Source organism: Lupinus angustifolius, unplaced genomic scaffold (assembly GCF_001865875.1).
Source record: "Lupinus angustifolius cultivar Tanjil unplaced genomic scaffold, LupAngTanjil_v1.0 Scaffold_49_108, whole genome shotgun sequence".
Lineage (NCBI taxonomy): Eukaryota > Viridiplantae > Streptophyta > Magnoliopsida > Fabales > Fabaceae > Lupinus > Lupinus angustifolius.
The window spans coordinates 31,423-57,109 of NW_017722278.1; the positions used below are offsets into that span (position 1 = coordinate 31,423).

The following is a 25,687-nucleotide window of genomic DNA, read 5'->3' on the forward strand; positions in this document are numbered from 1 at the left end:
TATGTGAGTGGACAGAATATCCTTTGTGATCCTCTAATAGTGGGTAAAATGTCAGGATTGGTATTGGTGGTAGGTTGGATAGGGGAAGGTGGTGTATAAGGGGTTGGTGAGTCATGGTTGGTGGTGCCTGTAGGGTTAAGGTGAGTGGGCATAGTATAGTCATCAAGGTAAGAACGAGTCTGATTATTAGAGTTGGTAGTTGGCGTAGGTGGTTGTTCTTGTTATGGAGGTGCATGATAGGGAAAGATATGTTCATGGAATATAACATGCCTAGAGATAAAAATTTCTCTGGTATTTAGATCACATAAAATGAAGCCCTTTGTTCTAGATTTAAAGCCAAGGAAAATACATTTCCTTGCTCTAGGGTCAAGTTTGTTTCTTTGGTTAGTGAAAGTAGAGGCATAGGAAAGGTTGCGACCCTTAAGCTTTTAAGGTCAGGCTTCTCACCAAACATAATTTCATGGGAAGATTTAATGTTAAGGACAAGGGTGGGTATTTTGTTCATAAGATGAACAACATGTTTGATGGTATACCCCTAGAAGGTTTTAGGCAGGTTGGCTTGGAACAAGATAGACCTTGTGATATTCAAAATGTGCCTATGCTTTCTCTCAACTGTTGAGTTTTGTTGTGGAGCCTCCACACAAGAGGTTTGATGAAAAATTCCAAGTCAAGAGTAAAAGGTAGACATAGAGAATTCAGGTCATTGTTAGTGCGAATGATTTTGACCTTTTGGTTGAATTGAACTAAGGCCATTTGTATAAAATTTTGGATGAGATTCCTTGTTTCACCCTTTGTTTGCATGTGGAAAACCCATGTATATCTAGTGTGGTCATCAACAATGGTGAAAAAGTATTTGTGACCATGCAAGGTTGGGGTACCAAAAGGTCCCCAAATGTCCACATGGACTAACTCAAGAGCATAAGCAGTAGAAGTAGTGCTAAGAGAAAAATGCAAATTAGATTGCTTGGCAAGATGGCAAAAATCACATACAATTTTTTGATCAAACTTTTACATATGGAATCTATTTATGAATATGGTTCAAAATAGAATGTGATGGGTGTCCTAGCCTAAAATTCCAAAGATCAAAAGATGGTGCATTATGCTTATCAAAAGAGCCAATATGGTGTGTGGCATTATTCAGTATCTTGCAATATCTGGTGAGGATGTAAAGGTTGTTGTAGGCCTCAACATAACCAATCATCTTCAAGGTAGTCATATCCTAGATTATACAAGAATTGTTATTAAACACAAGCTTGCATTGTAGGGAAGCAACAAACTTATGAATTGAAATCAGATTGTACTTAAATCTAGGTATGTATAATGTGTTATATAAAGTGAGGGAATCAGATGGTTTAATTGTTCCTGAGTGGTTTGCCAAGGCAACTTAACATAAATAGGTTTAATTTGATTGTAATATGTAAAGTTTGATATGTCATTAATGACATGATTAGTTGCACCACTATCCAATATCCAAGATTGTTGGTTCAAAGGTATACATGATATGAGGTGATCATCATTTTGAACATAATCTTGGCTAACTTGGTTGATGTTATGTTCATGATAAATGATCAACTGCCCAACTAGATTTTCTGCTTTGTCATCACTGTGTCTAGCATCTGTATCAAGATTGTCTTTGTTAGCTATGGTGTTAGAGTTGATGGAATTGATGGATCCACTGTTTGTAGCTTTAGCCTTGAACTTGAAATAGGGGTAAAACCATGTTTAAAATAACATGTCTCCATGGTGTGCCCCTCCTTTCCATAGAAAACACAAACTTTGTTATTGCTGCCTGATTGATACCCTCTGCCATAGTTTCCCATGCTTGTGCCTCTGCCAAATTTTCGTGTGCCTATGTTGGTGTAATCCATGTTACCTCTACCTACATTCTTGTTGGGCTGAGTTTTCCATGTTTGGCTTGAATTTATTGAGTTTATGACTCCTTTGTTGTCTACACCTTGCACTACATCTTTTGGTCTTTCTTGTTGAAGGACTAATGAAAAGACTTTGTTAATTGGAGGTAAAGGTTCCATCAGTAATATTTGTGCCCTCACACAATTGTATTGATCGTTGAGCCCCTTTAGGAAGCATATAACATACTCAGTTTCTCTGTATTCCTTTGCATCCATTTATGCAAGAAGGGTTTGGAATAGGTCTTAAGGAATCAAGATAATCCTATATAGTCTTCAAATCAGTGAAGAAGACTGAAACACTCTATCACCTTGTTTCATGGAATGCACTTCTTGTAACAAGTCTGAAGTTCTAAAATGATCACCTTTAGAAAACCTGATCTTTAAATCTTCCCATAAGTCTTTTGCATTCTCTATGTATATGGTGCTTTGGGCAACATGTTGAGTGAGTGATCTTGTGATCCAAGATACCATCATGATATTACATCTTTCCCAAGAATCATAGATTGGATCAGATTCTTATGGTATACCTATTGTGCCACTGACAAATTTGAACTTGTTTTTATTTATGATGGAGCCCTTCTCATGGCTCTACTCCATGAATGGTAGTTTCTTCCATCTAATGGTGGTGAGACCAAAATGAAACCTAGATTCTCGCTTGGATGAAGATAGTAGGGGCTTGTTGGTATTCGTGATGAATCAATGGGTTGTGAATGGTCTTTTGTTGCTTCTGAGTTTGTATCCATGATTGTTGCTTCTTGCCTTGCTTATTCGAAGAAAAGAAAGGGGGAAAATGGATTCACAACAGAGCACTCAATTTGAGTGCTCAATTTGAGTGCTCTGATACCATAAAGGATTTTGTGAATTGTAGAGATGTGTAGAAGATATGAATGTATTGTAATTTCATTGATTTGATTAAAGGATTACAAGTTATGTGCTTATATACACAATACAAAGATAACTTATGATACTAATAACAACTTTAACAAACTCTTAACAAACTAACTAAGATATTAATCACATGTATAAAATGTGTCAAATATGCTCTGCTAGATGAATCTATTCTTCCATAAATGCCCATAGCCCAAATACAAGTTTTTCTAATTAATTCTGCACCATGACTTAAATTCTGGTGCACCAGTGATGCGCCAACGGTGTTATGTTGATGCGCCAAACACTTAGGACCTGATGGAGTTTCCTCGGTCAGCTAATGCGCCCAACATTTAGCACCTAATGCAGTTTCCTCGATCAAGGCATGAGATTGATGCATGTTGGCACAGTCAGGTTGGCATGGCTTGGTGCGATACGATACTCAATTGGTCAATCCTGCATGGGTTAGTATAGCAATATCTAGGAATAACTTCATTATTTAGCATGAACAATATTAGTAACATTTACCATCTTATACAATCACGATTTCCTCTATTCAACTTTATTCGAAAATCGTAATCTTAAGTCCATTCTGATACGAGAATGAATCATTTTTAATCGAGGCAGATTGTATAACATATGTTAAAAATTAAAATAATAAATATAATTAATTATAAGAAGATTAAAAGATTAATGTCAAAACTATAACATTTAAATATATTTCATAATTAATCTCTATGCGATTTCACATTTTAAAATCGTTAAATGATTAATTCATTGTCGATTTTGTTGAATACTTCTTACTGAATATAATCCATTAGACAATCAATTATCCATACATATCCAATTAAATTATGCAACCTATTTTTCACAATTTTCATATTTTTAAATATTATTTTTACAGTTGTATTGCTAACTTTAAAAGAGAATAATCTAATGGATAACCAATGTTCAACTAACTTATTGTGAAGATTACTGATTCGTTTCAAATAAGTAAATTCAACAATGTTATGCTTATCAATGAAGTCTCAAGTTGGTTATTATACATCCCTAAATTACTTGGACTAAAATCACATAGATAAAACTTTGCAAATTCAACAAGTTTTGCCATATCAAAATTAGAGAAGACATTGGTTAGACTCAAACAAGACATACAAAGAAACAAATGAATATTTATCTCGAAGAAAGATCACGAAGTTCCTTAAATTGCATATATGTAATATTATAAAATAATTCAACACAAAATAATTTTTATTTGTTTTTTAATCATTTACAAAAAAAATTTGGATTTATATAGTTATGTATATATTTTAAAAGAAATTCGAGTTTAAAATATATGTATTGTCAGTGTAAGTTTTTATACTATCAGCGCATCATCTACATTGATTCATATTACTTTTGTTTGAAAGTCAATGATAGTTAATATATAAATAGTGAATAACTTACTTATAGTGTAAAAAATCCTTACACTGTCAATATATATGTTTAATCCAAAACATTTAGGATATACATTTGCACATCCTAAAATATCTACATAGCACCGCCCCTGCCTCTTATGCTACGTGTTTTTTCCCTTTGGGGTTATATTCAGCATTGTAGAGCTATACACATAATAATTTTTAGCTACATACAAGCAGTGTTGTACTTTAAGAATGTAAACATTTATAAAAAATTAAGGAGAGTAAAAAATTATATGTATTTATTAATTAAAATATTTCAAATCCACCTCATCACTTCATGTGCAACAATTTTTGTGATTGGTGAAAACACAAAAAAACTTGATTATAATTTAAAAAGTAAATAACTTTTTGACTAATCACAAAATTATCACATATGGAGTGATATGCATATTTTTTTATCCAATTAATTATTGTATTTGTGGTTAGTGTTTAACGATGAATGTATTAAGGTGGAAGAAATACTATACCTTGTTTAAAATAAGGTTTAGTCATGGTTGAAAGCTAAAATTAAGGGCAACCCTTATCTTTTGAAAACTGGAACTTAGACAACAAAATCATTCACTTTATTTTGTATCTTTTAGATTTTATTTGGCAGCTAAAAGGAAAAGGAAAGATGTTGGATTAAAGTGTTAGGAAGGGGAGAAAACTAATAATAATGTAAGAATATTTTTTATTTTTCCTTTAAAATTATAATTAACAATGAGAAATGGACAATAATATATAATTATATAATATTACTAAAAATATATAGGTATTTTGACATTTTATCTCAAAAAAATCTCAAATTGAAGGAACTTTAAAAATAGACACATAAGAGTTTTGGAGGGTTTAAGAAACCTTTCAAAACCTTCATCTCTTCTTCATCCAACTCCTAAACAAAGGAGAAGGCTTTCTAAAGCAATCCCTTCCATTTTCCCTCAAAAACTATGAAAATATTTAATAGATTTTAATAGACAAAAAACTTTATACTTAAAGATATATAATACTATTAAAGATGATGAACAATGTTATCATCACATAGCCAAATCAATCATGTCAAATTATCGAAAAAAGATATATAGAAGTAGATACTTGAGCAAAAACGTACCTTACTATATTCATTAAATATGATGAATGAATTTTATACTATCCTTTATCATGTATCCATCAACTTCATGTCCTTTGTCATTATATACAAATGCATATTCATAATAACACATGTAGGTTTATTTGCATTCCAAGTCATTATGCAAAATCTCCCTTAAAAACTTAAAATCTCCCTTAAAAACTTAAAATCTCTCCTTTGTAATGATGAGATATTAGAATAGAAATTTGTTGATGAATTAGTTAGTATATAAGACTTGAGGATCGTAACCCTTATTTATAAGATGTCTATATTCTTTCATGAAGAGTGACGTCATTAGATTTTATTATTTTCAATTTTGCTCATCACAAAAACAGAAATAAAACTTTTAGTATCTACACAATAATTTTCATTACAATTATATCTATAGACATATGCCTGACATGAATTAGATCAGTTTAAATTGATTACTTAAAATAATAACCTTAAATATATTTTAAACATTACATGACCCACAATTTTAAAATTAGAAATGTAGAGAATTTCATTAGCGATATTTACTTATCCTCAATGGGAGATTTGAAAAGCAGCATCCTCGAAAATAAAAGTTGTCACATTGTAAATGAAATTTAGTAAAATCTCCTATTTATGTTAACCTACCCAAAAGTTCCAATTTCCACACACGTCATAATCTCGTGCAGGTTCAAAGAAGTTGAAGCTATGACCCCTCGGTCGCGCGTTGTTGCCACTAACACTTGTGTAGACAATACACACACAAGTAACAAATTCATTTATTCCTCTGTTTTTTATAATGTCCCATCATGCCAACTGCCACTACCTCAATCATTTTCTCTCTCCATTAGTCGTTATTACTACGTTTTTTGTGTGTCTTTAGGTGATAGATAGAAAGAAATATCTACGACTTCCTTAAAAATTATATTATTTTTATAAATATTTTGAAATATAAACTAAATGTGTAATAATTTGATAACATAGAAGACATGCTTAATAGAGTTCACATGGACATGCTTTTCGGTTCTTAAATTCCAACCACATGCCAAATAGGAATAGTTAATCGCTTACTTTATCCATTAAAAATAACTAGTGTGTACAGACACTTTGTGTCTGTGATAGGGGTGAGCAGGACCCGGCCCTACCCGCTCACTCGACACGGCCCGATCATGATCGGGTCCGAATAGGGTTGAGTCTATCGGGTCTAGGGTCGGGTTCAGGTTCAAAAAATAGGCCCAGTCAATATTTAGGGTCGGATAGGGACCAAGCATGATCCGGCCCGTCCTGTCCCATGGTCACTCGCTCATCATGTTTGTATGTATTTCTACTCAAATGTGTATAGAGTAATGATACCCTTTTGGTTGAAAGTATCATTTATTCTTTAATTTTTCCATAATATATACATGATTAATAATACATATATACATATATCATTTTATATATCAAACTACATATTCATAATAATAAATAATACTGAGAAGTCTGCATCTAAAATTAGTATGCATTATATTTAATCGGATCTAGGGCCGGATCGGGTTTAAAGGCTGACCCGATCGCTATTTAGGGTCGGGTTAGCTTCAGGTCTAGAGCCGGGTCCGGGTTCAAAAAAGTGACCCGACCAGTATTTAGGGTGGGGTAAGGACAAGCCTTAACCCGCCCCAACCCGACCCATGCTCACCCCGAGTCCGCGGCGGGTCAATATTACATTGTATTACATATTTAGTTTTTATATATTTCATTTTTTATAATTAAAATATATTTGTTATATTCGATGTACTTTATATTATAATTTTTGTGTATTTATGATAATGTTTAGTTTAAGGTAAGAGATGTAGTTAATTAATATATTATAATGGTTAATTAGGATTATATGGTTTTATTGTAAAAATTAAATAATGTGAAAGGAAAAATAAAAAATAGAAATTACACTATAATGAAAATTATACCATGTTTTGTCTTTATCTATGGTATAGAAGTATACATACAAGAAGAAATTGTTTGATGACACAGAAGAAGAATTTCTAAGAGTAATAAATTCAACCAAATTCAAAATATATATTCAATTTCAAGAAACAGGTTCAACAAGTGAGAAATTGCTGATCTAAGTTACCTGTACACTCTCACTCTCACACGTACACACACAATAGTCCACTTTATGCTACACAGTAACATGACTGAGCAAGCTCCTTTCTAATTTCTAGTTCCACTTCCACTATTCCAAACTTTAGTTATTCCTGATTCTATTCACATAAGATTTTCCTTCCTCCGGTGCCCAATCATCCAACAACACGAAAAAAAAACATGAACGACCAACTATCAAAACAGACATCAATCTTCGGCCTCCGGTTATGGGTTGTTGTCGGTGTTTGTGTCGGAGCCGCCATTGTCCTCCTCCTGGTCCTCATCTCCTTATGGCTCACTTCCAAACGCTCCAAAACAAAAACCAAAACCAAAACCAAAACCAAACACAATAATGATCCTAACATAATCCCAGACATCTCCAAAGAGATCCAAGACCATGCAAATGGACCTCCTAAAAAACCGGACCCATTTCCTGAACCGGACCCGGTTCACGGAATCGAACGCCAAGCCTTACTCACACTTCAACAAGAAGACAATCACAACAACAATAACTGTAATAATAATGGGTTGTTGGGTTTCAACAGAATTCAGTTTGAGATTGGGAAGAACCATAGAATCTCGTACCCTGAACGTGGTTTTATGAGATCATCTTCGCAATCGCAGCACGGGAGTGGAGAGGCTAGGACAGTGGATCAGGTTGCTACTGTGATCCCTGAAGTTTCCCATTTGGGTTGGGGTCATTGGTACACTCTCAGGGAGCTTGAGGATTCAACTGGTGGGTTCGCCGATGAGAATGTTATTGGTGAGGGAGGGTATGGGATTGTTTACCATGGTGTTTTGAAGGAAAATACCCATGTTGCTATCAAGAATTTGCTCAATAATAAGTACGTTTGTGTTTCTGTTCTTTGAGACATGTTATTGAGAGTGTTTTAAATTGAAGTTGTGCTTGCGTTTATAGCCATAATGGAAAATTACAGGAAGATGCAGTTGCTATTGCGGTGAGTTTAACATAATGGTAAGGTTGCCATCCACGACTGCTTAGTGGTCATAAGATCACAGGTTCAAACCTGGAAACAACTTCTTCGCGTAAGGGGTAAGGTTGCGAATATCTACCCTTCCCAAGCCTAACTGAGTGGGAGCCTCGTGCACTGGGTTGCCCTTTAATTGCAGTCGTGATGCCATTGTGGAGTGCAATTTAAAAGACTGGTTATTGATTATATTCATTGAAATGGTTGTAAATTGTTTATGTAATTGATATATCAAATGATAATGTTAGGGGACAAGCTGAGAGGGAGTTTAAGGTTGAAGTTGAAGCTATAGGAAGAGTTCGGCATAAGAATCTCGTAAGGTTGCTTGGATATTGTGCTGAAGGGGCTCATAGGTAGGTTCCATTTTAATTGCTGTCCAAACTTGCAATTGAGGCTGCAATATCACTGATTGATAGTTTCATCAGCTAAATCAGCCATATTCTCTATAATTATTAGTAATGCAATGTAACTGCAACCACAAATAGAATTTAAAAACTATTTTCCCAGTGCTTTCATATTTGTACTCTAATACTTTCTAAGTTAATAAATTTATTTGTAAATGTTCATTATTATTATCTCTATATGGATAGGGTATAAATTGATCACGAGGTGTTTTTTTCTCACACAGAATGCTTGTGTATGAGTATGTTGACAATGGCAATTTAGAGCAGTGGCTGCATGGGGATGTTGGGCCTTGCAGTCCTCTAACTTGGGAAAACCGAATTAATATTATTCTGGGAACAGCCAAAGGGTAAACATCAAATTGAGTTATATATTTATTGTTCATTCACAATTTATTGATTGTTCCCTTTGAAAACTTGCTTTGATTGGTTATAATTGTTATAATTAATTAGGTTAACTTATCTTCATGAGGGGCTGGAACCAAAGGTTGTACATCGCGATATTAAATCGAGCAACATTTTGATTGATAGGCAGTGGAATTCGAAGGTTTCAGACTTTGGCCTTGCCAAACTTCTTGGTTCTGATAGCAGCTATATTACAACCCGTGTAATGGGTACATTTGGGTTTGTAAATCTTCTCCCTTATTCCTTTCCCTTGTCCCCTTTCCAACAAATCACCTTACATATTTTCCTTTCTGCAGATATGTTGCTCCTGAATATGCAAGTACTGGCATGTTGAATGAGCGGAGTGATGTATATAGTTTTGGAATTCTTATTATGGAAGTGATTACTGGCAGGAATCCGGTTGATTATAGTCGGCCTCCAGAAGAGGCATGGTCTATTTCATTATCGCAAAACAGATGCTAAAACGTTAGTCATTTAATTTGGCTCTAGGGGGTTTGAACACACGTGGAGGAGACCGATAGAAACCTTTATAAGGAGAGTAAATTAAATGGAGGTTAGTATAACTCTTAGAGGAAGAAAGAGGCTAAGAAAAAACCATATGCGAAATGATTAAGAAAAACTTAGAGAACAATGTTTTGTCAATAAACATGATTGTGATAAAGCTTCATGGCGTCGTTGATCCATATAGCCGACCCCACATAGAGGGATTAAGGCTTGGTTATTGTTGTATTATTACCTTATTCACTTAGTCACTTGTAACAGAATCTTATATTTTCAGGTCAATTTAGTTGACTGGCTCAAAAAGATGGTTAGTAACAGAAATGCGGAGAGAGTGCTGGATCCCAAACTCGTTGAGAAACCAACTTCAAGGGCACTTAAGCGAGCTCTTCTTGTAGCTTTACGCTGCACAGACCCTAATGCACAAAAGCGGCCTAAAATGGGGCATGTCATACACATGCTTGAAGCTGAAGATTCCCCTTACAAAGAGGTAAGAGCTTTTCAACCTCAACGTCATAACTGTTGATGTATAAGGAACTATTTCTTGGGGTTTGGTTTTTCTTTGATTTGTATAAAGAATAGATACTAGTGGTCACTTGTTCAATTAAAATTTAATGCTAATTTATGAAATATCAATTCGAAGCCTTATATGGAGACTTGGTGTTACTTTTAGTTTCTACTCTTGTATTTCAATTCAATTGGTGGTTTGTATTATAGCTTGAGCATGAATTCTTATTATGAACGTGCCACTGGGAGCAGGACAGCATATAGCTATCATCTACTTCATAATAAATGGATCCTACCAGTACTGGAGTTTAGTAAATGTAACATGTAAAAGATCGTCGGCATTGTCGATGATCAATGAGCTATTACTTTGCATGTCAGGTATTTGATGTTTACACCATGCAGCTGTTTTGTTTTTAGTTAATGATAAATGGCGTCTTTGTCTTTGTCTTTGTTTTAGGATCAAAGAGTGAAGAGGGATCCAGGACATTCACCTAACAATAGAGTATGTGATGGATTAAAAGAGGAGGCAACTGTTTCCGGTGATGAATGTAGTATAAACCAGTATGCAGGTTAATGAAACAAGATAAAAGCATCAAGGAAGAAAAGTAATAAAACTTGCTTTCGTGTCTCTTAGGTTCGGTTTGCAAGTTGGTTTTTGGAGGTAATGAAAGGAAGGGAAAGACTTGAAATATATGAAACATATTTGTGTGATGACTCTGAAGTCTTTTCTTTCATTTGTTTTCCTCCAAAACCTAACTTACAAACGGATTCTTAATGACCAAGAGGCATTTGGTATATCATGACCTTGCCCCCTTTATAACCTGTCATATGCAAATCCAGAACAATTTGCATCCATGTTGCTCTGGATTGTTTGCGGGTTCTATACTCCGGCCTATTCTCGCAATACCCTCAAAACAATATTTGATTTGTGTTCTCTATTCCATGGCTTTTCTTAGGTATGCAGTATGCTTGTAGTTTAAGGTTGATAGTGTAAATTTTAGCCACAGTTTCGCTCATTTGATCCAATAAATTTTGTCATGCATCTTATGTTTTGATCTCCTTAAACATTACTTGATTGGATGTTTGAAAATACTGCATTGTGAATGTTGTTTTTCCTGCATGAACAGAGATCTTCTGTGAATAAGGATTCTCACTCCCAAGAAAATCTTGTTCCTATGAATCGAATTAATCAAACTTTATAAAATAATTAAAAATATTAATTTTTGTTATTATAATTTTTATTTTTAATTAAATGAAATTTTCTAATTGAGTGGGAATACCAAATAAGACAGGAACGGGATAGGTGATCCTCATTCTTCTTAAAAGGTTTTGATGGAAATACTGCCTCCTATTAGAGAGACATAGCTTATTTACACGAAGTTGTAGACATTAGATGATAAAGTATTTTCCCTTCAATGCTATGGTCCTTTAGCCCCATTTTCCATTTAGTAGGCATTTTGCTCATATGCATTATTTCCCAAGAGAAAATTACTCTTCTCATTTCCTTAAATAATGTTATATGTCACTTGTTATTAAATTTCCCTAAATTTGATGAAATCTGGGTATTAAAATGTTGTTTATATAATGAGTAATATTGTCATTCAAACTATGTTTAGAAATGTGGTTACTAAATCGGCTCTTAATTTTAATTTTAAATTTATCTCTCCATTTATAACAAAAACCATACAATATTGACGCATTGTAAAAAAGTGACTTTGAATTAACGAAATATTAAATTTGCCCATGTTCCTCCTAATTTGCAAACTCAAGATTCACACCGCCATTGCAACAATCATCTTCTATGAGATAACGAGAGGGAACATAAGACGTATGAAAAAAACAATAAAACTAATTTACATGAAGAACATATTCCAACATCTTTTTCCAAGCCAAATAATTCTATTTAGTGATTTTTGTTGAAATAGTGGGAAAAACTGGAATTACAATGGGAGGTGTTGCAGGCAATGGTGGAAATATGCAAGGTTTGGCTTCTATAAGGTTTTCTATTCTGGATAGAAATTAGCTAATGAGTTGGATTTGGGTGGAAGGATAAGGATTTTTTAATGTATTTACTAAAATAACCCAAAAAACTTAAGTTGAATTAAGAAATGAAGGTTAATGTTGTCAAATGTTTTAGGTACACACTACTAACATGATATTTCATAAATTTAGGTGGACTCATGTTAGTAAACCCCTATATAGGGGCCATATCTAGTGAGAAGAACAAAGTTATATGAGAGTGAAAGAAATAATTCCCAGCCCTCAGATTAAAATCAATGGCTAAGATTCGAAGTTCATTTTGACATCTTTATTCCTTCTATCCATCTATTCTCCATTACCTATGCATATCTATTTACCACTTCTAATTTTGGTGGTACCCTTATGAGTCAGAACATCTTCATTGTGTTGCAACCCCTTGGCCATCACAAGCTATTATGCTACGTATATCCTTTCTATTCCACTCGGGCCAACCGAGCATCTCACATTGACCGAGTTGGTCTCCTTCCAGTCTGGCTGAAGCACGTTCAAACAAAAGGGCTTAATCAGGTGCCTCACCATTGGTCGGGCACAATGGGCCGGTTCTGGGATCACTATCCTGACATCCTGCTTCACACACTACTAAAAATCTACTACTATGCCACTTGCAAATCTCACCTAACCTCCTGCCAACACGACAAGGATAAGCCTACAATACGACTACTAGACCTGCTACAAGCTACAAGTCAACAACATAGAGTATGGTCCTGCCAAATCCACCTAACACATGCAAAGAAGCCCCCAGCAGACCTGAATGGTCGGACACACGAACAGTACCAGCTAATGACTATTTCATCCATCCAACCACTATAAATATGGGAATCTCATACTCTTATTACTCTTTCTCTCTAACCTTAGCTCTCTATTTTCCCTCATCAATCTCACATTGACTTCATCATCAAAACACCTTTTTAGGTACCTCCACTAGCAGGTCTATGCTCAATCTAAACATCTCCAAGAAGACTTTATGCCCAACCTTCTAGCATGGCCACACACTAGTCATCCAGAGGAAGACACAGTCCGATCTTTCGGGAATAGACCTCATACATGTATAAGCTATAAAGATCCCCTTTCTCTGCCAAAAGATCTCTACAGACCCTCTCATCCTTCTAAGGAGCCATCATGGCAATGTTATTCATTGGCCGCTCTAGAGCCTTTACATTAGGCTTGTTCCTATATGGGAAAACGTTATCTATGTCGAACACCTTTGGATAGACCCACCAATAATCAGAGTCAAGCCCATCCAGGCCACAGGAATGGTAAATTAATCGGCCATAGTAGCATAGCTTCTCGCCACTAATGACCTTTTACCATAAGAAGCATCAGATCTAGAACTGAGCTCCTCGTTAATGACCAGTAACCACTTCTCAAGTAGAGCTACTCGGTCGACCAATGTCCCTCCTCCTTTAGCCACTCTGTTTTTCCAGTCGGCCAACAAGTAGGAAGCGAAAAATCGCTTGGCCTATTCTTAGTGGTCCGACCTCTTCCACGAACAGGGGTGGACCCTATATACCGATGATGTCGAGACAACAAAACAGAGATGTTGGGCGGAGGCCCGGACAAGAACTCCACACCATCCGAACTAGACTCGTGCTCAACAGAAAATACCATGCTTATATGAATGAAAGGAAGAGAAGTTACCAAAAGTGAGGAAGTTGAAAGAAGAAGATGGAAGTGATCAGTTTGAGAAAAAATTCGACAGCAAGGAGGCTTGAGCAAAAAACAAGATATAATAAATAAAGGGGAATTCCCTGCTATTTATAGGAAAGGGTGGGAAGGCCTTTCTCGAGGCCCAAACGTCATATCCATCCAACAGTTGGCATAGAAATTTGTGTGGAAGTAAGGCCAAGGGGAAAAAGTAACACCATCGTAGCAGACAAGCCCAAGATCATAGGAAAAGAGCGGCTGATAAGACAGAAAGATGTATCGTCAGGCCGCATGCAATCTAGTACCATGTGCCGAAGTCGATCCAATGATCGAGATAACTTCGACCAACCACGTGTCAACCGACCGGAGAACCTAATGACGACCTATTGTCAATTGTCGGATCGCCTAATGCCCCCTAATCGCCCGGTTGACATGACAGAAGTAACCAGAGACTATCAGAATGCTAGACTACCGAACATCCTACTTGCCTAGGGGCAACTGTTCATCCCCGTTTAACCTGCCCAAACATTAGAAAGACCAATGTTCAAGGACCGTAAAAAACATCTAAGCCTACTAGCATGCTCGACGTCACACACCGATTTTTGGCCGACACCGGTCATGCGACTAATTTGGAGTCGCCACCACATTTGTGCCATCAAATCGTAGAAAACCCTTTCGATGCACAAATATTGGATATAGTGGCCTTTGAACTAGAACTCTAGACTCAGAAGACGGTTACGGATCGAGGAAGGTATTAGCACCTCGTCCGCCCGTTACCAAACGATACCCACATTAATCGCATAAAACTAAGTATACTAAAAAACTTGTTAAATCAAGTGATTATTTATTGAAACAGAAAATATTTTTTTATTTTTGTATCTGACGAGAGTTCATCTTGATCCTACGTATCCCTATGTGCAATAGGAAAATCAAGACAACATAGTTCTTGGGTAGAAAAACGTTTGGTGTATTTGATTAGGTTTAATATAGAGTATAAATTTTTTAGATCATTTAGCTAGGATAAGCAAGAAGATCCAACTGTGGATGGACTACACCGCCTTACTCATATTCGAGAGAGAGAAGATGCAGTTCAAGACCGCCTACCGCTTCTGAACTCAAATAAGGCAGGAAGATAAGACTCGAGTCGAGTACCGTTTACTTAAACCCTAGAATTCTAAGAGTTTTAAAATATATAAGTAAAAATTAGATCTCTTATATCTAGGATAAGCAAGAAGATCCAACTCTAGACTATACCACCTTAATCATATTCAAGAGAAAGAAGATGCAGTTCAAGACTGCATACTGTTATTCGACTCAAATAAGGCAGAAAGATAAGACTCAGATCAGATACCTCTTACTTAAACCCTAGAATTCTAAGAGTTTTAAATATTAAAATAAAATAAAATTATATAGTCCTAAAAATCTAAAAAGACATATATAGCTTGACAATTTTTATAAATGTAATAATACAAGCAACACATGATGAGTAAATAAAACAAAAATAAATAACAAACTAGCAATGAACAAATATGTACAAAAAAAAAGATAATAAATAAAACAGGAAAAAATAGAAATGAAATAACATATATAAATAAATGCAGCAACACAAATACCCAAAAAAATAAATAAAAAAAAGACATGAAAGAACAAAAGGTGGGGTTACGAGATGCGGAATGATGTAAACCCTCCTAGGGCAGCCTTTGACCCCAAGGACAAGAGAAGTCATGAAGGTCCTATACTAGGGTCAAAGCCAAATCAACAACCTTGAAGGTCTCAAAAGACTCAATTGACCCTAGAGATTACAAGAAGGAAGGACATATATGTCCTTAGGTTACATTTCAACTTAGGTTTATTTTATGTGCATTGGATCAAATAAATAAGATTGCATTCTCATATAATCTTAGGTTTATTTTCATTCAAGTATTTTAGTATTTAATTCCTGTAATTGGGATGGGAAAAAGTATTTATAATTTGGCCCAATCGTTGGCTAAGTAGTATATCTTAGGTTGGGTAGGCCTAGACCTTTTGTTTTCACGTGGAAAGAACAATTGGAACAAGCTAGGCATGGATCAAGACAAGAGTGCATGAAGCTAGGAGGAATTGCAAGACCAAGAGTGTCACGACTAACACAAGTCAAAAGGCATGTTAAGTCATTGTATGTGCAAGAAGCATGAGATAAGGAAGAAGATAAGAGAGGCGGCTAAAGAATAAGAGGTTTATCAAGGGATTCTAATTTCTAATTTTCTTGAAGATAATTATGATAAAGGCACGAATCACTTCAGATTGATTTATTCAAAGGAGATTAGTTATTATATTGAAAGGATAGCTTAAACCATGGAAAAAGGTAGATTGAAGAGGTTGGACAAAATTCAAAGGGGAGATGAGTCAAAATCATAAAAGCCACACATCTACAATCAAGGAATCAAGATAAAGATAGATTTGAGTTTGTTAGGCATCTACAATCAAGGGTTCAAGTAAAAATAGATTTGTTTTTGCCAACAACTTAATCCATCTTCATAATTCGGCCATACAAGCTTCACAAATCAAGCCTCTCCTACTTATCAAGCTCGACCAAGTGAACCATCTTAAGCCAAGGGTCATTTTTCATCCGGCCAAGCTCACCCCAGACCAAGACCACTCAAGACCAAGGCAGCCATCTCGGTTGCACAATTTACATGTTTTAATTAGGAGTTTTATATCATTATTTCAGATTTGTTTTAGCCTAAATTTTAATTAGAATTTTCATCATTCAACAATAATTAGTTTTAGAACATAATCTTATTTTTATCTTTTTAGCCAAGGCAACTTCACCTATTTATATTTGGATCATTCATTAATAAAAGTTAAGTTTATTTTGAATAAAAACCTCGTGGTATTTTAGTTGAGATATTTCTCCTAAATACTTCCAATGCTGGCCGTGACCACCATTGACGAATTCTCATCAACCTTCCTAACTTGTGGCGAATAACATTAACTTATCAAGTATTCTTGCTTGTGGCAATTCCCCCCTCCATTCTTAATCCACTTTCTTCATCATCACCTAACAATTCACTTATTTCTTTCCATCAACAACATTTTTTTCCATCTTCTCAACAAACACTTACTCAAATCTGCCCAAAACACCCCATACACATCCAACCGAGACACCTACTTTAAAACTCCTTCCTAACCGAAATCATCAAGTCTAAATCACATACCCAACCTTGACCTAAACTCATACCCCAAAACATTCCTAATACACCTTCTCAATCCAAAAAAATGAGGCCTACCCTAAACACAAAAATCCTACACTGCACCCTCATCCAAACAGCCACAAAACCTACCAAGTCAAGACCTTTAACCTTCAAAATCATCAAGTCTGACCTATATTCCTTTTCGGCTGCCAAACGCATTTTAAACTCTACAAATCAAACCCCAACCAAGACCAACCCTACATATCCAACCACATACACCCCTAACCGACATAAAGCCACACAATCCGAGCCTAAAATTGACCCAAAATCCCCAAGACTTAACCAAAACCGAATTGCAAGTTACAAAGCTCAAGACTTCAAGCTAAAACAATCCTAATTCAAAGGAAACCCCTTGAGTTTGTCATCAAGTGATCATCAGAGCTACTTTTAGCTTGAACAATGACAATTCTAGAGAGGAGTCCTACAATCTTACCAAGGTCAGCCTCTATGACTGTGAGGCTTCAAAGCATGATGGATGCCCAATTCTAAACTCTTCAACAACAAATGGAGGAGTTGATGATCCATTATGATAGGAGGCTTCATGAGAGGCATGACAATATAAATGATCATGAAAGAAGAATATGGAGGCCTAGAAGAGAGGAGAGGCCTAGACATGAAAGGCATAAGGATTAACATAATTCTTCAAGTGGATAGTGAAAGGAGACATGGCAGTCGTGGCCATGATGAATCAAATTGTGGCCACATAAGGAGATATGGAGATCATGGCAGCTCTGGCTGTGGTCATGTTAGTCTAACCCATAGGCAAAGAAGACATAGAGATGGTGCAAGGACTAGCCCAAACCGTGAGCATAGAGGAGAGCTGGATGGTGTTAAGATCAAAGTCCCTTGCTTTTTGGGATGAGTGATCCAGAGGCATATTTGGCATGGGAATTGAAGATGGAACAAGTCTTCAATTGTCACAACTATTCACAGGCAAAGAAAGTCAAGGTGGCAGCCCTTAAATTTCAAGAGTATGCAATGGTTTGGTGGGATCAACAACAAAAGGATAGAGTGAGATGTGGAGATGTAGCTATAGACACATGGGCTGAAATGAAGAGAGCAATGAGGAGGAGGTTTATGCCTCGCTCTTACTAGAGAGATGTGCATAACAAGCTACAGAGGCTCACTCAAGGGTCCCAAATAATGGATGAGTATTTCAAAGCTATGAAGTTAGCCTTGCTTAGGTCCAACCTCAATGAGGATCATGAAGTAATAATGACTAGGTTCCTTCATGGATTGAACCCATAAATCCAGGATATGGTGGAATTGCAGCCCTATGTGGAGTTAGATGACTTAGTTTAGAATGCCATTAAAGTGGAGCAGCAAATTAAGAGGAAGAAGTCTAAGTACTCCTCTAGTAATTCATGGTCCCACTCTTTGAAGGATGAACAGAAAAGGGAGAGCCTTAAGGCCAAGGAGGCCGTGGGCAGCCACAAAACCAACCAACCAGTCGTGGATGCTAATGGAAAGACTAGAAACGTGAAGTGTTTCAAGTACATTGGTCTTGGTCACATTGCCTCACAATGTCCTACAAAGAAGACAATGGTGATCACTAATGGGGCCATTGAATCCCAATCAGAACCATCTAGTGGAGAGGAGTGTGATGATGACGTGTTCATGCCTGAAGGTGACATTTTAATGATGAGGAGGCTTTTGGGAAACCAAGTCAAGAGGCATGAGGAGGACCAAAAATATAACTTATTCCACTTGAGGTGCTTGGTCCAAGGCAATTTGTGCACTCTAATAATTGATGGTTGTAGCTACACAAACGTGGTTAGTCAAAGGCTAGTGTCAAAACTAGACCTTGAAACTAAACCACACCTCACCCTACCCCTTATCGACTCCAATGGTTAAGTGATGTGAGAGAGTTGGTTGTGGATAGACAAGTAATGGTACCCTTCTCCATAGGGCAGTGCCATGATGAGGTCTTATGTGATGTGCCTCCTATGGAGGCTAGCCACATGTTATTGGGGAGAGCATGGCAATATGAAAAGAAAACTAGCCATGATGGTTTCACCTACAAAATCTCATTTATGCACCATGGTCATAAGATGGTGTTAGCCTCTCTGAGCCCTAAACAAGTCCATGAGGACAAAAAGAGGCTAAGAGCTAATATTGAAGAAGACAAGAAGGAAACTGAGGCTAAAGCTAAGTTAGTGGCCGAGCCTACACTTGAGGAGGTTCCTACCCCCAAGACTGAATTGTTTTTCCTACACTTAGCCATTATTTGAAAGATCATGACAAGGATAGAAAGAAAGTTAACAATAAAGAAAATTTGATGTCGAATTCACTTGAAGGGGGAGAGGATGATGTAAATCCTCCTAGGGCCTTTGATCCCAAGGACAAGAGAAGTCATGAAGGTCCTATGACTAGGACCAAAGCCAAATCAACAACCTTGAAGGTCTCAAAAGACTCAATTGATCCTAGAGATTACATGAAGGAATGACATTTATATCCTTAAGTTACATTTCAACTTAGGTTTATTTTATTTGCATTGAATCAAATAAATGAGATTGCATTCTCATATAGTCTTAGGTTTATTTTCATTTAAGTATTTTATTATTTAATTCATGTAATTGGAATGAGAAAACATATTTATAATTTGGCCCAATCTTTGGCTAAGTAGTATATCTTAGGTTGGGAAGGGCTAGGCCTTTTATTTTCATGTGGCAAGAATAAGTGAAACAAGCAAGGCACAGATCAAGACAAGAGTGCCTGAAACTTGGAGGAAGTGCAAGACCAAGAGTGTCACGACTTAGACAAGTCAAAAGGCACAGATCATTATGGAAGATAATTATGATAAAGGCACAGATCACATCAGACTGATTTATTCAAAGAAGATTAGTTATTATATTGAAAGGATAGCTTAAATCATGGAAGAAGGTAGAGTGAAGAGGTTGGATGAAATTCAAAGGGGAGATTAGTCAAAATCATCAAAGCCACATAACTAAAATCAAGGAATCAAGATAAAGATAGATTTGTGTTTGTTAGACATCTACAATCAAGGGTTCAAGTGAAGATAGATTTGTTTTGCCAACAACTTAATCAATCTTCATAATTCGGCCATACAAGCTTCACAAATCAAGCCTCTCCTACTTATCAAGCTCGACCAAGTAAACCATCTCAAGCCAAGGGTCCTTTTTCATTAGGCCAAGCTCACCCAAGACCAAGACCACTCAAGACCAAGGCAGCCATCTCGGTTGCACCATTTACATGTTTTAATTAGGAGTTTTATTTCATTATTTTAGTATTGTTTTAGCCTAAGTTTTAAGTAGAATTTTCATCATTCAAGAATAATTTATTTTAGGACATAGTCTTATTTTTATCTTTTAGTCAAGGCAAGTTCGCCTACTTATATTTGGATCATTCATTAATAAAAGTTAAGTTTATTTGAATAAAAACCTCGTGGTATTTTAGTTGAGAGAATTCTCCTAAATACTTCCAATGTTGGCCGTGGCCACCATTGATGAATTCTCATCAACCTTCCTAGCTTGTGGCGAATACCATTAGCTTATCAAACATTCTTGCTTGTGGCGCTTCCCCCCTCCATTCTTAATCCACCTTCTTCACCATCACCTAACAATTCACTTATTTCTTTTCAAATCCATCAACAACAATCTTTTCCATCTTCTTCAACAAACACTTACTCAAATCTACCCACAACACCTCCATACACATCCAACCGAGACACCTACCTTTAAACTCCTTCCTAACCGAAATCATGAAGTCTAAATCACATACCCAACCTTGACCTAAACTCATACCCCAAAACATTCCTAATACACCTTCTCAATCCAACAAACTGAGGCCTACCCTAAACACAAAAAGCCTACACTACCCCTGAACCAAACAACCATAAAACCTACCAAGTCAAGACCTTTAACCTTCAAAATCATCAACTCTAACCTATATTTCTTTTCCGAAACCAAAGTCATTTTAAACTCTAACAATCCAACCCCAAACGAGACCAACCTTACCTATCCAACCACATACACCCCTAACCCACATAAAGCCACACAATCCGACCCTAAAATTCACCTAAAATCCCCAAGACTTAACCAAACCGAATTGCAAGTTAAAAAGATCAAGACTTCATGTTAAAATGATCCTAATTCAAAGGCAACCCCCTTAAGGTTGTCATCAGGGAAGTTCATGTTCTGCAAATCATTCCAAATGGCCAAAGCTAATTGGCGGAACAGAGCGGCACCAGAGGCGGTGCTTCCTTCAGCAAAGACCGGGGGAGCGTGCGTCTCGGCTTACAACATGACCGACGCGCCACAGGGATGGAGGAGATGTCATCGTTGGTGTAAGTGAAGGTGGTGCGAGTATGGTGAGCACAAACCACCAGCGAAGGCAGCGCCTCAAGCTCACCAACCCAGTCCGGGAATGACACGGGTCGGGTCATAGGTCTTCCATTACACCTTCTACAAACAGGTGCGTGGACCTCTTTGGTCTTGCTTCCAGGTCGTGCTCTGACCACCACTGGTCCACCTTGAAGAACCCCTCATAATAAATAAAACAACGAACAAAGGTGGAAATAGATGAAGGCGGACTTATTGGAGTTGTTTTCTTTGAAGTCTGGCCATTTATGTGTTGTTTTAGTGGAAATTTTGAAAGTGATGTTGGTAGGAATGAGTGAAAGGGGAAGTGGCAAAGAACAAAAGAAAGGTTCATGTGTGCTTTCTTTCCTTTTGATTGTTGTTACGTGGGCATAGAGTTTTTTTTTGTGTATTTGGGGGCTGCCCCCTCTATCTGGTTGTGTTTTTGTTTAAGGATAAGTTGTTACTAACGCTACTGAGTATGAGGTTAGTGCTAAAGTGAGCCTATTAGGATTAGCATTAAGGTTAGGAATAATTGTAGGTAATGAGTGTTTAGTTTTGTGAGTGTCTTTAATCGCGACTCATTCCCTAAATTTCCATAAAATTTAAAAAAAAACCTCGAACAAAATTGAGTGTGCATAATAAGAAATACAACACGTTAATGTATGAAATGTGATTTGAATATTTATTTTTTATTATTATAAATGCATGGTTAAGTGGATAAATGAATGATTTTTTTTTACTTTTGGTTAATTGAACATATGAATTGGTGAATGAATGAATGTTTAAATGATTTTTATAAATGTTTAAATGTTTTTTTATGAATATTGAGTGATTTTTTTTATGAATGTTCGAATGATTTATTTTTTTAATGAATGCTTGAACGATGTATATATATATTAGATGAATGTTTGAATGTTTTTCTATGAATTTTTAGTGATATTTTTATGAATGTTTGAATGATTTGTTTTTTATGAATGCTTGAACGATGTATATGTTTATTGGATGAATGATTGAATGATTGATTGAACGAGTGCAATATATGAATGGATGAAATGCATGATTAATGTAGACTACATGATTAATGTAGAATGCAAGTCCTTAGGGTCAGTGACCCGATTGTGGGCAACATAGCCTTTATTACAAAATATAAAATATCATGATGGATTAATGAATGTCATATCGTTTAGGCTAACCAATGATAGGGATAACATGCCCTTACTTTTATAAGATTGCCCTTAGGACAATAGGTCCCACTAGGTATGTTTGAATATGTCGTCTTCATGATACAAAAACATTGAGATGCAATGATATCACTCGAGTATAGATGATGATATTGGTAAGTTCCAACTTATGAAGAACAATGGTATATAAAGATAGAAAAATATGCTTCTAGTCTCCTACTCAAGGTACCTTACCAGGGTTACATCTAAAAGCCACATTCTTAGGGTTGGATACTAGGGTATGTATAGAGTGGACTTCTTAGAGGGTTCTAGTCTCTGAAAAGGCCACCAAACTACATCCCATCCACGGAGGAAAGGAAAACTAAATATTGTAGGTTCGAAATGGGAGAGGTCTAGCCCTAACTCATGGTACCCGTAACAGTCTGATCGATCCATCACACAAATACAAGATTTGACTCAAGGTCAGCACCGATAATGCAGATGTCCCACTTTAAAAAAAAATCCTAAATATCTCTAATACCCTGGTATAGGGCATATGTGTATTCAAAGATATTGTGTACTTAGTGTTGTATGTGAGAAGCATAAAACTCTATTAAGGATAAAAATCCCCAACAAACGCAAATCAAATATAAACACACAAATATGTACAAAAAGAAAAAGACAAGTTTCAAGGGCATACATGATTCCATGCAATTGGTTGCTTTGGGCTTGACTCTCTCAGGAAATTCCTAGTGGAGTCGCCAGCTGTCGCGCCCTGATTTTTTGTCAAAAACTGGTCACGCGACTAGTTTGGAGTCGCCACCACGTTTTTTACGGTCAAAACGTATAAAACCCTTTTATTCCCAAATATCAGATATATTGGTCTTTGAACTAGATCTCTGGACTCGGGAGTCAGTTACGGATCAGGGAGGATATTAGCTGAAGGTTAATATGCATGTTCATACCATACACTGCGGAAAATTATGGATCTATTTGTGTTAAAATATGCATACATTATAATAGTTTAGACAAAACGGTTTGTAAAATTACCTCAGGAGACTGCGATGACTTTCGAAAATTATCCTTCAAAAGTATGAAGTTCCTACACGCGTATCCACACCGAGACCAATCTTTGTTGTATCAACACTTGATTCGTGAAAAAAAATCAACTCAAAACTACTATATTTCAAAGAACCCAAAAATTAGGATACAAACCTTTTTCTTTTGTGTGTGTGTTTTGAATCACACGTGAGGTTTGGTTTATATAAAACCAGAATCTCCCTCAAACAATTTAGTGCCAATTAATCACACATAAATTTAGCATAAAATCAAAACTTCATGAATCCATTTAATGCCAATTAATCACTCATCAATTCAGCATAATTGTTTTTGGTTTTTGGTTTTCAAAACTGACTCTCAATTTTAAACATTTGAAAAATTACAATTAAGTCACACTTAATTATATTAAAGATGATTGAATAATATTATTTGTATTTTCGGTGCTAGCAAAAAATACAATAATATTCCACTTAAAAGTAAATATACAAAATTAAACTATTTAATTTAATCAATAATATTTTCTTGTCCAACAAAAATCAGAACACTCGTTAGTGTGTGACCCCGTAGGTTCATTACTAAACCGGTAGTAAATTAACTCATTAATTTACTAATCAAGGTTGACATCTAGCAACACTCCTTAACGACCGGATAGAAATGAAGTAATATCTTTTACTTTAAAACCATTAGAAGACTAATATAATATTTCCTTCCATCTTTACAACTCTATGTTAACTCTAGAATATGGTATAAATGTCAAATTCTAATAAGTTAACTCATAGTGAATGACTTGAGAAACTCATTTCTTCATTCATTCAGTTTCCCTTGGCCAAGGTCTTTATTTCTATAGAGTTCAAACTCATTACCACGAGTTGATGGATTCTTTCTTGATTAGTCACTAATTCTACAAGGATTTAATTATACCCAATAATCATTCCTAGCTCTCTAAACTTATAGTGCAGCCTCCCGTACCGTCATCAAATGGAACATGCCGCCTAACCACCTATTGCTAGGAAGTCCTTCGATATATTGGAACCTCTACACAAAAGTTCACCAACAATCGTCCTCTTCAATACTCAGTCAAACTGAATCTTGGAGTTTCCTTGGAAAGCCTCAACTGCTACCACTATTGTCTACTCTGACAATCCTAGTTCAAAAGAACTATCATACTCCACCATAAGGAGTATACCAGCAGCACACATCTTACGTCAATGCTAGCTAATGTTTGTGTCACATCTTTGCATCCAAGCCAATGCCCATGTTACACCTATGCATCTCTACCAATGCTCGTGTTAGAACTTGCATCAAAGCCAATGCCCATGTCACACCCTACATCAGTCAGCCATCGCCCTTTCATATTAATTATTTTGATAAATAATGAATATGATATTAAGATGATAATACATATAACTTTATTATTATAAACATGACAAATTGGTTCTTGGGCATACATTATATCCCTACAATATCCCACTTGCACTAGAGCCAATCAGTCATGTACCACATTCCCATCTCCCACTTGTGCTTATCAAACTCTTTTATGCCAAGCGCTTTAGTGAATGGGTATGCAACATTCTCTTTACTAGCTATCTTTTGTAGCTTAACATCACCACGTCCAATGATTTCTCTAATCAGGTGATATTTTCGCAAGACATGCTTATTCTTTGGATGTGATCTAGGCTCCCGTCCTTGAGCAATAGCTCCGTTATTGTCACATGATAACATAACTGGACCTTCCATTGAAGGAACTATACCAAGTTCAGCTATGAACTTCTTCATCCAAACTGCTTCTTTAACAGCTTCACTTGCTGCTATATACTCTGCTTCAGTAGTTGAATCAGCTATTGTATCTTGTTTGGAACCTTTCCAACTTATTGCACCTCCATTCAATGTGAAGACATAACCAGAAACTGATTTCTCATCATCCTTATCAGACTGAAAATTCGCATCGACATAACCATTTAACTTGAGTTCAGAATCTCCATATATGAGGAATTGG

At 36.1% G+C, this 25,687-nt stretch overlaps 1 protein-coding gene across 1 annotated transcript; it reads left to right on the plus strand.

Moving 5' to 3' along the window:
- Window positions 1-7,391: 7,391 nt before the first annotated feature.
- On the plus strand, window positions 7,392-11,275 carry LOC109338937 (probable serine/threonine-protein kinase At1g01540). Its single transcript, XM_019576290.1, has 8 exons — window positions 7,392-7,534; window positions 7,610-8,278; window positions 8,671-8,775; window positions 9,051-9,173; window positions 9,277-9,447; window positions 9,525-9,654; window positions 10,007-10,216; window positions 10,691-11,275. The coding sequence occupies exons 2-8, from the start codon at window positions 7,614-7,616 to the stop codon at window positions 10,805-10,807; spliced, it is 1,521 nt and encodes a 506-aa protein (XP_019431835.1). The 5' UTR covers window positions 7,392-7,534; window positions 7,610-7,613; the 3' UTR covers window positions 10,808-11,275.
- Window positions 11,276-25,687: the final 14,412 nt, after the last annotated feature.

Coding starts and splice junctions, on each gene's coding strand:
- LOC109338937 (XM_019576290.1), top strand. CDS start 7,614: ATGAACGACCAACTATCAAAACAGACATCAATCTTCGGCCTCCGGTTA. Junction 9,174..9,276: donor ATTCTGGGAACAGCCAAAGG/GTAAACATCAAA, acceptor ATAATTAATTAG/GTTAACTTATCTTCATGAGG. Junction 10,217..10,690: donor AAGATTCCCCTTACAAAGAG/GTAAGAGCTTTT, acceptor TCTTTGTTTTAG/GATCAAAGAGTGAAGAGGGA.